The sequence below is a fragment of the Hoplias malabaricus genome, chromosome 9 (genome assembly GCF_029633855.1).
Source record: "Hoplias malabaricus isolate fHopMal1 chromosome 9, fHopMal1.hap1, whole genome shotgun sequence".
Taxonomy (NCBI): Eukaryota; Metazoa; Chordata; class Actinopteri; order Characiformes; family Erythrinidae; genus Hoplias; species Hoplias malabaricus.
Window position 1 is genome coordinate 10300390 of NC_089808.1, and position 14784 is coordinate 10315173.

The 14784-nt window shown below is 35.6% G+C and overlaps 1 protein-coding gene across 1 annotated transcript; it reads left to right on the forward strand.

Moving 5' to 3' along the window:
- The first annotated feature begins 5394 nt into the window (after positions 1–5394).
- LOC136707888 (zinc finger protein 37-like) lies at positions 5395–14089 on the forward strand. The gene is made up of 6 exons (XM_066682188.1): positions 5395–5438; positions 5578–5736; positions 9696–9771; positions 10908–10950; positions 11137–11404; positions 12833–14089. Exons 2-6 carry the CDS (start codon positions 5593–5595, stop codon positions 13949–13951), a joined length of 1650 nt encoding a protein of 549 aa, XP_066538285.1. The 5' UTR covers positions 5395–5438; positions 5578–5592; the 3' UTR covers positions 13952–14089.
- The last annotated feature ends 695 nt before the right edge of the window (positions 14090–14784 follow it).

Consider the following 14784-nt stretch of genomic DNA (forward strand, 5'->3'; position numbering starts at 1 on the left):
GGCAAGCTCCCTAGTTACTTTTTGCTGTAACTATAGATAGTCGACTACTTTCAGAATAACTACTCATTCAACTCCTTGCCCTTTTGGGTGTGGAGTAACATCTACCAATCTACTGCCTTTTTATATAGAAATATTTTCAATGTTCTCTGGGTCAAGATGAGAACAAAGAAAGAACCCTGAATTTAATTTTACAGAAAAAACAAAGGGTGTGCATGGTTAGTGTAATTAATGTCTACAATGCACAGTTGATTTTAAACTTGTATGTAACTTGGTTAAAAAGTTATTGAAAATTCAATTTTAAAAAATTAAATAAAAAATAAGAATTTAATTTTACAGACAAACCAAAGAATGTACATGGTTAGTGTGATTAATGTCTACAATGCACAGTTGATTTTAAACTTGTATGTAACTTGGTTGAAAAGTTATTGAAAATTCAATTTTAAAAAATTCAATAAAAACCAAGAATTTAATTTTACAGAAAAAACAAAGGGTGTGCATGGTTGGTGTGATTCATATCTACAATGCACAGTTAAATTTAAAGTCTTATATAACTTTGTTGAAAAGGTATTGAAAATTCAATTGAAAAAAATTCAATAAAAATCAAGAATTTAATTTTATAGACAAACCAAAGGGTGTGCATGGTTAGTGTGATTAATGTCTACAATGCACAGTTGATTTTAAACTTGTATGTAACTTGGTTGAAAAGTTATTGAAAATTCAATTTTAAAAAATTCAATAAAAACCAAGAATTTAATTTTACAGAAAAAACAAAGGGTGTGCATGGTTAGTGGGATTAATGTCTACAATGCACAGCTGTATTTAAAGTCTTATGTAACTTTGTTGAAAAGGTATTGAAAAATAAATTTAAAAATTCATTAAAAAAAAGATTTTTCCATCCATCAATCTTTTTTTATGATAAAATAAATCATGTGCATGATATCAAACACAATGTACACTTTATATTAAAAAAATAAAGGCTTAACATTTAAAAGAACAGATTCCAAAAACAGAATTACACAGTTAGAACTTTAACATTCTCTTTAAATAAAGCTTTCTGCTTCACTACTTCTCACAGTCTCTGGTATTCTTCAGTGTCCACAGTCCTCACTACCTGACCCCTCCTGGGTGAATCAGATCAGACAGACAAACAGAGTGAGAGACAGACTGAGTGAGTGAGAGAGTGTGTGTGTGTGAGAGTGAGAGACAGAGAGAGAGAGACCTAAATTCTGAATTTAACTGTTAATGAGAGGTCAGTATGAAAACACATTTGGTGTGCATTCTTCCCCATCACTCCAAGTATCCAACACGGCCAATCTGATGTTTATAAACACAGTGAAAACGAAGCTATTGAAGATTGTCACCTGTTGTTAGCGGCGACAGGAAAGTACGTATTTAATCGTATTTAAGCAAATTAGGCTGAAAGACGATGGTGTGCATTGCTGTAGACAGAGTCTAGAAACGAATGCACTTTGTTGCGATGTCAAAAACGGTCTGTTTTTTCAGCTATTGAAAGGAAAAGGAGCATATATCAAATGCACCGGAGCGTCCATAAACACAGTGTGCATTGTTCTCCGTGTCCGTACCATTCAGAATATGTAACCCTGTGTCAGATATAACCTTATTTTGAAAAGTTATTGACGCCGGAAAACCGAATATCGAAAAGAAAACTAACTTTACCGTGGTTGCAGTGATCAGCGGTTACCTACCGCGGTAAAGTTGGCTCAGCGTTCGATATTCGCCAGACATTCACCCACGAATGTCCTGGTTATTAAAAAAAACAAAAAGTACACACCAAATGACTATTTCAGTGCAATTACTACATATTGTGAACTTATTCACACACACTGGCGTTCAATGTTTTTACTGCTGTAAGATGTGAAAATATCATTATGTGATTTACAGATGAGTTCTTTCTGGCGGAGAAGCGCTTTAGCGACGCAACTTATTTTCAAAATAAAAGTCTTGGATATGAGCCATTTAAATATGTAAACCCTGTAACACACTTTTGAAAGCTGATTGAACATCAGCTTCCCTATGTGTTGTATGTAAACCTTGTAACAACTTTGTGAAAACAGATTATATGTCAGATTTTCTATATTTTCTGTTTCTGAACTAGGAAAAATGGGTTTCACAATTAAACGACATGACCCACGGACCCAATTTCAGTCCTATGATGTAGTACACCCAAGGACCAATACATTTCATGCTCATTTGGACATGTGAACCTTTTAAAAAATTTGTGAAATCAAATTCTATGTCAGATTTCCTATATTTTCTATGGGTTGATGGGTGTCACAATTCAATGACATGACCCACGGACCCAATTTCAGTCCTGTGATGAAGTACACCCAAGGACCAATAAATTTCATACTCATTTGGACTTGTGAACCTTGTAACAAATTTGTGAAAACAGATACAATATGAGATTTCCTATATTTTCTGTTTCTGAACTAAGAAAGATGGGTTTCACAATTAAATGACATGACCCACAGACCCAATTTCGGGCCTATGATGTAGTACACCCAAGGACCAATACATTTCATACTCATTTGGACTTGTGAACCTTGTAACAAATTTGTGAAAACACATTTTATATGAGATTTTCTATATTTTCTGTTTTCGGACTAGGAAAGATGGGGATCACAATTAAGTCTTCGAACTGCACATTTTATTTAGGTTGGTTGTAGATGCTCTAAAATATATATTTTTGAACATAAAATTATGCACTATCCTGCTGAACTACAGGAACTGTTATTTAACTATTTACATCAACACACACAGGGACATATTACACATCAGTGCAGTGTGGACAGTGCAGGTCCTGTCCAGTTTGAGAGAATGTCTCCCATTCTTCTGGTGTCATTGCCAGATGCCAATTTGTGTTGGAACCAGAAATTGCACACATTACACTGTATCAGCAGAGTAATTATAAAAAAAAAAAGAGAGAAAAAGAAACATGTAATTGACTGTTATTTAGAGACTGACAAACCTTGATCTATTACAACAAACTGGAATACTGACCCACTGTGTATAACAGGGATAATACCTCCGTGCGCACATGTGGCATAATTCATCCAGATTATCTGAAATAGGTAATTTTGGAGAGAAATCAATTAATATGACATTTTAACTGATTTCTATATCTTTATCCTGAGTTTTTATTTTAATATATATTATTAATTGCTGTTCACTCCCAGTGTTTTTGATTATTTGTAGGATTCAAGCAAATTATTTTGTACATTTGCAAACATCACACTAACCTTGGGTTTCCCAAACTGTATATTTATTTTTAAATCAAATATTTCAAATAACATTTTTTATAACATGAAGAACTTTGCAAGTAAGTACCTTTCCTCCTATTCCTAATGTAACACATTGTGCAGCAATGAATGTAAGTTATTGGAACCTCTACTTGCAAAGTTCATCACAAACTGAAGCAGCTGTATTACAACAGGATCATTAGAGTTGGGAATTTATGGAAACTATTCATCAAGAGAAAAATGTTATTTGAAATATTTGATTTAAAAATAAATATACAGTTTGGGAAACCCAAGGTTAGTGTGATGTTTGCCAATGTACAAAATAATTTGCTTGAATCCTACAAATAATCAAAAACACTGGGAGTGAACAGCAATTTATAATATATATTAAAATAAAAACTCAGGATAAAGATATAGAAATCAGTTAAAATGTCATATTAATTGATTTCTCTCCAAAATTACCTATTTCAGATAATCTGGATGAATTATGCCACATGTGCGCACGGAGGTATTATCCCTGTTATACACAGTGGGTCAGTATTCCAGTTTGTTGTAATAGATCAAGGTTTGTCAGTCTCTAAATAACAGTCAATTACATGTTTCTTTTTCTCTCTTTTTTTTTTTTTATAATTACTCTGCTGATACAGTGTAATGTGTGCAATTTCTGGTTCCAACACAAATTGGCATCTGGCAATGACACCAGAAGAATGGGAGACATTCTCTCAAACTGGACAGGACCTGCACTGTCCACACTGCACTGATGTGTAATATGTCCCTGTGTGTGTTGATGTAAATAGTTAAATAACAGTTCCTGTAGTTCAGCAGGATAGTGCATAATTTTATGTTCAAAAATATATATTTTAGAGCATCTACAACCAACCTAAATAAAATGTGCAGTTCGAAGACTTAATTGTGATCCCCATCTTTCCTAGTCCGAAAACAGAAAATATAGAAAATCTCATATAAAATGTGTTTTCACAAATTTGTTACAAGGTTCACAAGTCCAAATGAGTATGAAATGTATTGGTCCTTGGGTGTACTACATCATAGGCCCGAAATTGGGTCTGTGGGTCATGTCATTTAATTGTGAAACCTATCTTTCCTAGTCCGAAAACAGAAAATATAGAAAATCTCATATAAAATCTGTTTTCACAAATTTGTTACAAGGTTCACATGTCCAAATGAGTATGAAATTTATTGGTCCTTGGGTGTACTTCATCATAGGCCTGAAATTGGGTCTGTGGGTCATGTCATTTAATTGTGAAACCCATCTTTCCTAGTCCGAAAACAGAAAATATAGAAAATCTCATATAAAATCTGTTTTCACAAATTTGTTACAAGGTTCACAAGTCCAAATGAGTATGAAATTTATTGGTCCTTGGGTGTACTACATCATAGGCCCGAAATTGGGTCTGTGGGTCATGTCATTTAATTGTGAAACCTATCTTTCCTAGTCCGAAAACAGAAAATATAGAAAATCTCATATAAAATCTGTTTTCACAAATTTGTTACAAGGTTCACATGTCCAAATGAGTATGAAATTTATTGGTCCTTGGGTGTACTACATCATAGGCCCGAAATTGGGTCTGTGGGTCATGCCATTTAATTGTGAAACCCATCTTTCTTAGTTCAGAAACAGAAAATATAGGAAATCTCATATTGTATCTGTTTTCACAAATTTGTTACAAGGTTCACAAGTCCAAATGAGTATGAAATTTATTGGTCCTTGGGTGTACTTCATCACAGGACTGAAATTGGGTCCGTGGGTCATGTCATTGAATTGTGACACCCATCAACCCATAGAAAATATAGGAAATCTGACATAGAATTTGATTTCACAAATTTTTTAAAAGGTTCACATGTCCAAATGAGCATGAAATGTATTGGTCCTTGGGTGTACTACATCATAGGACTGAAATTGGGTCCGTGGGTCATGTCGTTTAATTGTGAAACCCATTTTACCTAGTTCAGAAACAGAAAATATAGAAAATCTGACATATAATCTGTTTTCACAAAGTTGTTACAAGGTTTACATACAACACATAGGGAAGCTGATGTTCAATCAGCTTTCAAAAGTGTGTTACAGGGTTTACATATTTAAATGGCTCATATCCAAGACTTTTATTTTGAAAAGAAGTTGCGTCGCTAAAGCGCTTCTCCGCCAGAAAGAACTCATCTGTAAATCACATAATGATATTTTCACATCTTACAGCAGTAAAAACATTGAACGCCAGTGTGTGTGAATAAGTTCACAATATGTAGTAATTGCACTGAAATAGTCATTTGGTGTGTACTTTTTGTTTTTTTTAATAACCAGGACATTCGTGGGTGAATGTCTGGCGAATATCGAACGCTGAGCCAACTTTACCGCGGTTACCTACCGGAGGATTACAGAGAACGCTCCTTAAATTACGCCCTTAAGCAGTCAGCTCTTCCATCAGTGTTTTCATGCAGTGGGGCTCAAAACGAAACAGAGGTAATCACATTTATTTTAAACATTCAGGTTTAAGTATACAGTCCAGTCGCGATGGTTATTTTAATGTTTGAAGTTTATCTACACACAGGAAAAACTGGCACTCTAGTGGTACCACTCAGAATACATACCTTCAGTAGTAATCATAACCCAGTAAACAAGGAACGTCCCTGGACGTTCAAAATAGGTCTAAAAGTAGTCTCTGTCAAGGACATATTTTAAACGTCAATGGACGTCCAAATTCCATCTTAATAAGTTAGTTAACAAGTGGTGACCAATCGATAACGTCAGTGGACGTCCAAAATGCGTTTTATACAAGTAATTTATTTCGGAACCAATTATTAACATCAATGGACGTCCAAAATACGTCTAATAGTCGTCTTTTCAATGTCTGTGTTTGGGCGTCTTTTCAACTTTCATTTTCAACCTTATGAGAACGTTGATTAGACGGCAGTCATTAAGTTATTTCAACGTTGAATCGACGGCTAATTGTTTACTGGGAAAGGCATTTCAAATGGCAACTTTCTGGCTTTAAGAAACACTAAAATAAATCAATAAAATATTTGTGGTAGCCAGTAACAGTTAGATTTTTAGAACAAGCACATGGAATAAATTATGGAATCACTCAATTCTGAGGAAAAATTTATGGAATCACCCTGCAAATTTTCATGTCTGTGTTTGGACGTCTTTTCAACTTTCACTTTCAACCTTAAGAGAACGTTGATTAGACGGCAGTCATTTGAATCAACGGCTAAATGTTTACTGGGATTTGTATCACATTCTTTATTATTTGTAGATCTTGTTGTCCAGGGCTTTAGAATGTGAATTTAGTGGTGGGCAATAACGAAGTAAATGTTGGTTACTGTACTTAGGTACATTTTTCGTGTATCTGTACTTTAAAGAAGTGTTTCCGTTTTAGCGACTTTTTACTTTAACTCAGCTACATTTCAAAGTCAAATTTATTACTTTTACTGGGGTGACCAGATCTGAGATGGTGAAAAACGATCAGCTTTAATCTGATGCAGGTGTTAGTGTTTGTAATGAAAATTTGCAGAGTGATTCCATAATTTTTTCCTCAGAATTGAGTGATTCCATAATTTATTCCATGTGCTTGTTCTAAAAATCTAACTGTTACTGGCTACCACAAATATTTTATTGATTTATTTTAGTGTTTCTTAAAGCCAGAAAGTTGCCATTTGAAATGCCTTTCCCAGTAAACAATTAGCCGTCAATTCAACGTTGAAATAACGTAATGACTGCCTTCTAATCAACGTTCTCGTAAGGTTGAAAATGAAAGTTGAAAAGACGCCCAAACACAGACATTGAAAAGACGACGTATTAGACGTATTTTGGAGGTCCATTGACGTTATTAATTGGCCCCGAAATAAATTATTTGTATAAAACGCGTTTTGGACGTCCACTGACGTTATCGATTGGTCACCACTTAACTAACTTATTAAGATGGATTTTGGACGTCCACTGATGTTATCGATTGGTCACCACTTAACTAACTTATTAAGATGGATTTTGGACGTCCATTGACGTTCCTTGTTTACTGGGTTAGTTTTTTGTCATGTCTGTGATCTGCTTTTTTTCTACAAAATTAAACAACTGAAGGAACATCCTCAGAGACTGGTGATTCCATAATTTTTGCCAGGGGTTGTATATAGACAAAACAGAGAGCTTAAAGGAACGCTATGCAGTATGTTTAGCTTAAAACTGCAGCTCCAAAATCATTGTGTCACTGACCTGTAATATGTAGAACAGAGCCTCTGTTGTTACTCTCAGCTCAGAACTGCAGGAACTGCACTATGAAACTTTTGGAGGAGGGTAAGAAACCACCTCTTCACTGTACAATTTCAGTAAGATGCTGTCAAAGATAATAGCACTAGGGGAAACCCTAGGTGCAAAATTACACTGCCAAACCATTAGACTTGAATTTCAAACATCATCTGGGCTTTTGAACTATGTTTGTCCGACTGCAGACCAATCATAGTTGTTGTTATATAAACCAATACTGTTGGTTTGGAGGGGCAGCACAAAGTCTGGGGAACCAAGAGTGCAACAGTGACACTAGAGTCTTTTCACTAGAGTCTCATTACAAAAATGATTATTGGACATTAGAGTCATAGAGTCTGTAGGCAAATACTTTGTTACTTTTACTCAATTACATGGTTTGTGTACTTTGTCCACCACTGGAATGTAGTAATTTTGTGTGTTAAGGTACACCACATTATCACTGATATGTAAAAAGACCGTCTGTTGGTGGTTAATTTATTAAATGGGTAAACTTATAAACAAATATGTGATGGAGCTGACAGGGTTAATGTCGACTGATGGAGAAGACACAGTGAGGTCAGTATCTGGCAAGACCTGAGGTTTAACAGTGGGGTTTAATAGTTGGCTTACTATTTGGCAAACAACAGATCACCATTGCCATTTCTGTTATAACAGATTATTAATGACTAAAGACTATTAATGTATTAACAACATAATTAATTATTAGTGTACTCTTATTCTAAAGTGCCAAGTTTACAAATTTTCTCTTCTCCTTATGGATGTAACTTTAGGGACAAAACTGGACTTTAAAACCACTATTGTACCTTTTTAAAAGTACCTTTACATTGTTTGTATCTGTAATGTAACTTTTTGTTTTTGAGAGTGTAACGTTTATAGCATTGAAAATTGTGCAAAATTATGTAGCATCAAGACAGGCTGGATAGTGTCTGACATAAGACGAAGTTCCCTACAGATCTGACATATTTTCACATATTTTTATTCTCTAAGTAATATTAACATTAACAAGATGCATTTTTTTTCAGATAAGACAAAAAAGTAAGGCAACATTTTTGATAATTCTTTACTATGTCTAGGAGAAGTAAGAGGTTAATCACGCACATTATTTGAAATATTTCTTTAGTTGTAAAGTAGACGTTTCTCATTGTGGCTTGTCATTGTCCTCCATTTGAACCCCTGATCTCTATAGCGTATAGGCCTGGGGTCCCAAATAGGTCCGACCCAGACGCTGTCCAACTGATAAACTACTAAGTGCTGTTTAAATTTGAACACAGTGTTTTAAAAATGATAAAAGCTCTTTTGGAACGACAATGTTGTGTGAGGTGAAACCAGAAACTTTAATAAGACGGGAACGATTGCCGTTTGATTGCCGTTTCTCATGACACTGAACATGGATTCTGTTTAAGGATAAAATCCCGCCCTCCGGCAATAAAAGCCAATCAAATTGCTGTAAAAAAGCAGTAAAGTTATTAGGGACTTTATTTAAGATATGCATTTTTTTTAATCAAGAGAAAAAGCCTTTTTATTTAGAGTATTTGTTATTTATAATTATTTATTTGTTGAAATATAATTGAAAATGTAATTTGGTTTAACATTAAGTTGTTAACTTCATAAAATATTGCTATAGCTACAAGACTACTTCAGATATGCAGGATATGGCACTGATCATAATGCAAGCTATACATTATGATATGGACCTTGGCTTGGGAAAATTTCCTCTAACTGGACCTTAATGAATTTTAATTAATTACTCCTGGTATAGACAATGTCTTTTTTGCAATGATTCAAGGTTCACTGGTATTATGACTTATTTATATATTACCCACAGGCCCAGGACTGTAATCTAAAAGATGAGTCAAGTTCAGCCCAAAGAGTGTCTCATCCTGAACACGAATTCCCACTCACAGATCAACAGCACTCAACATCAACATCATCAGCTTGCCCCAAAATAACAGGGAGTGAATTAAGGCATCAGAAGGTGATTCTTCTTCTAGTTATTTTATTTATTTATTTATTTTTTAATGTAGCACTAGTTTCAGCAAAATAAAAAAGGTAGCAAATCCAGATTAGGGCTTAGAAATGATAAGCAGAATGGAGTTCCAACCACAACTGCATTTTTGTTTTCAGACAGTTTGCAATTGCTAATATCAGTTTTGGTTTCAAAGGTGTTTTCCAAAAAAGAAATGACACCTGCTCCACTCTCATCATGTTCAGAAGTGGAAGAGAAATCATGGCGTAAAGGTAGGGACACACAATATTTGATTGTGAGTATCTTACCAATAGCAGAGTAGTCATGAATCATTGACCCATAAGAACCTAGACTCGGTTCACCATAAAGCCAAATTATGAGAAAGATATAGCAGGCCAAAAGACAACATGAAATGCTTTTTCCCCACATTTCTTGCCATATTCTGGAACTATTTTGGGTTTAAACTTTTATTTCAACCTTTTGTTCCTGAAATGAAATCAGAAGGTGTTGTGTGTAACATTTGGACAGGTTACTAAAGCATTTGAGTCATTATGGTCTCTGTGGACTCACTGTACACACCGTCATTCACAAAATCACAAACTGTCATGTGACTGCACCCAGGTTGTTCAGTAAATGTCACTTAAGGACATCATCATTTAAAAAGAATAAATCTGTGTAGGGAACTTTATAGACATTATAAAGGGTTTGTGAAACTTATGCCACTATGGGCTCTTAGGAGTTAAAAAAAATCCAAATGCTAATCATTGGCATTCATTTGGTATAAACTGTAAAACTGTAAAAAAGCCTACCAGACTTAATTGTCTAAATATAGTCTACACAAAGCACTCAAATATTTCAGCAGTGAACCAAAAACAAGATGGAATTCTGAAGCTCAAAAGTCACTGGCTTAAGATCAAGAAATGAGTGCACTGCTACCCCTACAGAACACTCCTTATTTCATATTTTAATATTCATAGTCTTTAAACAAAACCCGGACACTGTAAAAAGTGTAGGTGTACATGTTAATTGCTCAGTGAGTGTACGCATATTAAAGGAACATTAGGTAGGATATTAAAATGCCTTAAAATTACAGCTTCAAGATCATTGTGATCCTTCACTGACCTGTAATAGAAAAAACAGAGCCTCTGTCATTGCTACTCTGTGCTCAGCACTGCAGAGACTGCACTGTTTAACTTTGAAGGAAGGTAGAAAACCATCCCAGCCTTCCCCTTTGAGTTCATGACAGAGCTGTAAAAGTGAATTACACTCTGCAAGTCTAGGGGGAGCCCTGGAGCAAAAATATAAAATCTCACGTAGTGTTCCTTTGGATATATTCAGTCGCTACATGTTGAGTTCAGTTAGAAAAATCTGTGTTTGCATTAAACATTAATTACATTTTCTTCCACAGCGGTCAAGAGCATAGAAACATGTCAAGAAACAAACATTTTTAAGTAAGACAATCATTTAATGGTTGCTTTTTTTCTTTTCTTTCCATGAACCTGAAACATTGCTTGTTATTGTGTGTTGATCTTTAGGCTTTATGTTTATGTTTTTAAACTTATTCACGTGTACTTTATTTACATAAATGACACGTTGAGTCTAATTATGAACATCTTTTTATTTCTCAGTATTTTCAGGAGTAATGAGGTGTTGGTGAATACACAGTGTTTGCTGGAGCTCTTCCAGTACTGCTGGCTCTGTCAGATAGAGTGCTGCATTACCATTGAGGGCCATGAGAAGCAGTTTTCAATTACCCAGGACTGTCAGAGCTGTGGTCACCACAAAAAGTGGAGGAGTCATCCCTCTCCTGGCACTGGACCTGCGGAGACCTTAAATACACAGCAGAAAGCTTCATGCCCAGATATTCAATACACAAAAGAGCCTGGGGCCAAGGATCGCAAAGAAGTATGTAAATGAGCACAAACCGAATATGCATGAATCACATATAACCATATGATCTCATTTCTTTTTACATATATGCTGTCCTTCCTGTACATTCTTAATGAGAAATGTCATTTTATTCAACAGAAAAAGATCATAAATATTAAGTATTTTGAAAAAAGAATTTGTCACTGCATTCATTTTGAGTTCCATCAGGGAATAAGTGCTGCAAAAGCATGTGCATCAATTTGTTCTGTCTTTTGGGATAATACTGTATCCACAATAGGATGGAGTTTTGGTTTCGACAATTTAAAGATGGAGAGTTTGATGTTGGTGGTCATGAACATAGTGTATTTAATAAAATTACAATTGTAAATTTTTATAATACATTTTTATAGTACTTTAAATACTATGCAATTTCCGTAAATGTTTGACTTTTAAATTTTTAAAAATAACAATAATATTTTGTCTAAAAATGGCGTAAAATATATTTGTACACCTAATAGTCTTCAAGCAAGCATTCATCTTCCCAGTTTGGAAGCATTGAGTGCTTGGGGTGGGAATTTTAGACTCATATTGAAGAGTAAATTGGACAGAATTAATTAAAAATTTACAACATGTTTCCAGTGAAAATGATTTCCAAGGAAATCAGATGAATTACTAAATATGTCAGATGTTAGTACTGAGCATAACAACTCACTCAACCCCTAACACACACACACACACACACACACACACATACACACTCGGTCACACAGAAACCTTATTTCCACAGCCATACATTTACTGATGTCCTTCGTCACTTGCTACAGAAAATTCTTGCTCACCAGGGATACAGAACCTTTTGAAATTTTTAACAAAATTTCCTGTCACAAAGTGATAGAAAAGAGATGATGGTAGCTGCAATACAAGATGGAAACACAATAGCGTGGAAGAGTGGAATCAGTAGCAAAGACTACTGATTATGAATACAAAATAGATTTACTGGAGTACTTTTCAGATAACATTTGATGAACAGATAGAAACACTAATTAATATTATCAGACACACAGTTGCTAAAATTTTTAGCTCAGTTAGTACAGACAGTGTACCTCAGCTTGAGTTTTCCTGTTCTGTCGAGTGTCCGTGGAAATCCTTCATTCTGAATTTGATGCAGGTTCAAAACTTTTCATTTTTGTAATTATATGCATTGAGTGGTTTTACAACATATAGATGTTTCTCTGTACAAATATTTGTCAGTTTATAGCAGTTTAATTATAGCAGTTGATGCTAAATCCAAAGTAAAATAGTTTTTCTTCAACATGCTTTTTAGAGGACTATAGGCAAGACATGTTTTAGGTAGAAATGTAATTGTAGTCACTATAAAAATGAGTTTTATAATTAATTTTATTATCAGTATATTTGTTCCTATTATCCTAGACCCTATCCAAAATAAATTTCTTTATCCTTCAGGTTGTAGTTCATATTGCGTCAACAGATGACGAGGACACTGAACAGAACTGTAAGCAACGGTGCGTTGAATCGGATGGGTCTTATTTATCAAGTACTGAAGAGGAAACAAGTGAGCAAGACGAGATGCAGAAAAAGAAAAAAGGAAAAAGAAAGTCTAAGAATGAGGACAGTTCGGATGAGTGGGAGCCACACGTGGATGAAATGTCCACTGACTCGGACGCATCAATGGATGGAGATGGCACTTTAACAGAGGATGGTCAGGGCAAGGTTGTGATGTGGTGTACAGTCTGCAATACTGATGCTACACTCTCCTGTTCCCTCCATCGCCACAAGAAAGTGTTTGTCTGTGCTCAGTGTGGCTCTGGTGACAATGTTGATACACACAATTTTGAAAAGGTAGTTGTACACTTTGAAGACTTCCCCAGTTTCCAGAAGCATGCCGAGAAGGAGCATGGAGCCAAATCATTTCGGAAGCTCTGCCAGGAATGTGGTATGGTTGTTTTAGACAAACTCAAATCTGGAGGTAGTAAAGAGCATATTTGTGAACACAAGACCAAACCTATTGTCTGCCCACAGTGTGGAAAAAGATTCCTAACCGAAGTTGGCCTAAAAAGACATTACAGTAAACTCCATAAGGATGCGGACCATCCTTGCAAATATTGTTTGAAGCTCTTCAGGAACAGGCCAGCAAAACTGGAGCATGAGCATACTCACCCAAAAGAAAAACAGCCATACAGCTGCCCGGACTGTCCTGAGAGGTTTGATAACATTTATAGAAGGAACAGCCACCTCAGGTTCCACAGAGGTCCCTGTAAGTACGGCTGTGACACTTGTGGGAAGCGCTTTAGAGACATTATCAAGCTGAAGAGGCATAAGCTCGTCCACTCTGGAGAAAAGCAGTTCAAATGTCAGGTGTGTGATCGTTCCTTTAACCAGATTGGAAATCTCAGCTCACACATGCGTCTCCACACTGGGGAGAAGCCCTTCATGTGTGAACAATGTGGAGAGTGTTTCAATCACAACGTCAGCCTGAAGAACCACCTAATGCGGTATCACTATACAGATTTGTCTCCGAAGGACTTGGACTCAAAATCATCCAGAGAGTGGTGCACTGAGTAAAGGTGGATGGAAAATGTTGCACAGCGTTTGATTTGATAGGACATTCATTGGGAAAGGACAAATGCAACTACTCTATGGCCATTTTTGTGGCCATTTTACTCTTGACTATTAAAGTCAATGTTCACGATTTTAATGAAAAAGCACTTTTTATGAAATTCAGAGTTAATCTAAGTTTCCCCACCATCTGCTCCCTGTCTGTTTGCACGTTGGAAAAACTGTTTGTATTTCTAAATAGAAAGCTTCTGCTTTCTAAGAGCCCTTAACTCCTGAATTAGTTCATCTATTTTTACTTGCCATCTTCATGTCCCCTTTGCTTTTTCTGCAACCTACCAAACCTTGTCATTTTATATTAATAAATAACTTTACCTAAACTATTCTACTTCTTCTCTGTTAATCCCTTTAGACCCACCAATATATCTTTCAAATCATCATTTATACACTTCCACCCTACCTTATTTTCAGCTGGCCATTTTACATTTATTCTCTTCCCAATTCCTTTCTCCACTGGTTTCACCCTTTCCTGCTTTTCACCATTTCTCTGAATAACATCAGAGTCACCTTCCTGTACATTGTGCTTGTGTTCTCTTGTGAACGATGGTGAGTGTATGTTGCCCTGTGATGGACTGGTGCCCTATCCAGGGTGCGTTCCCAATTTGTGCCCAGTCATTCAGTGTATGCTCCGAATCCACAATGTCCCTGAATGCAGACAATTGTTTAATTAATGCATGAAAGTTGTGTAATGCACATAGAATCATCCCAAATCAGAGAGGTGTGGTGATATTTTGGTGCTTTTCCATCGCATGGGTCCAGCTCTACACAACTCAACTCGACAT

Coding starts and splice junctions, on each gene's coding strand:
- LOC136707888 (XM_066682188.1), top strand. CDS start 5,593: ATGTCTGGCGAATATCGAACGCTGAGCCAACTTTACCGCGGTTACCTA. Junction 5,737..9,695: donor GGGCTCAAAACGAAACAGAG/GTAATCACATTT, acceptor TTGGTTTCAAAG/GTGTTTTCCAAAAAAGAAAT. Junction 11,405..12,832: donor GGGCCAAGGATCGCAAAGAA/GTATGTAAATGA, acceptor TTTATCCTTCAG/GTTGTAGTTCATATTGCGTC.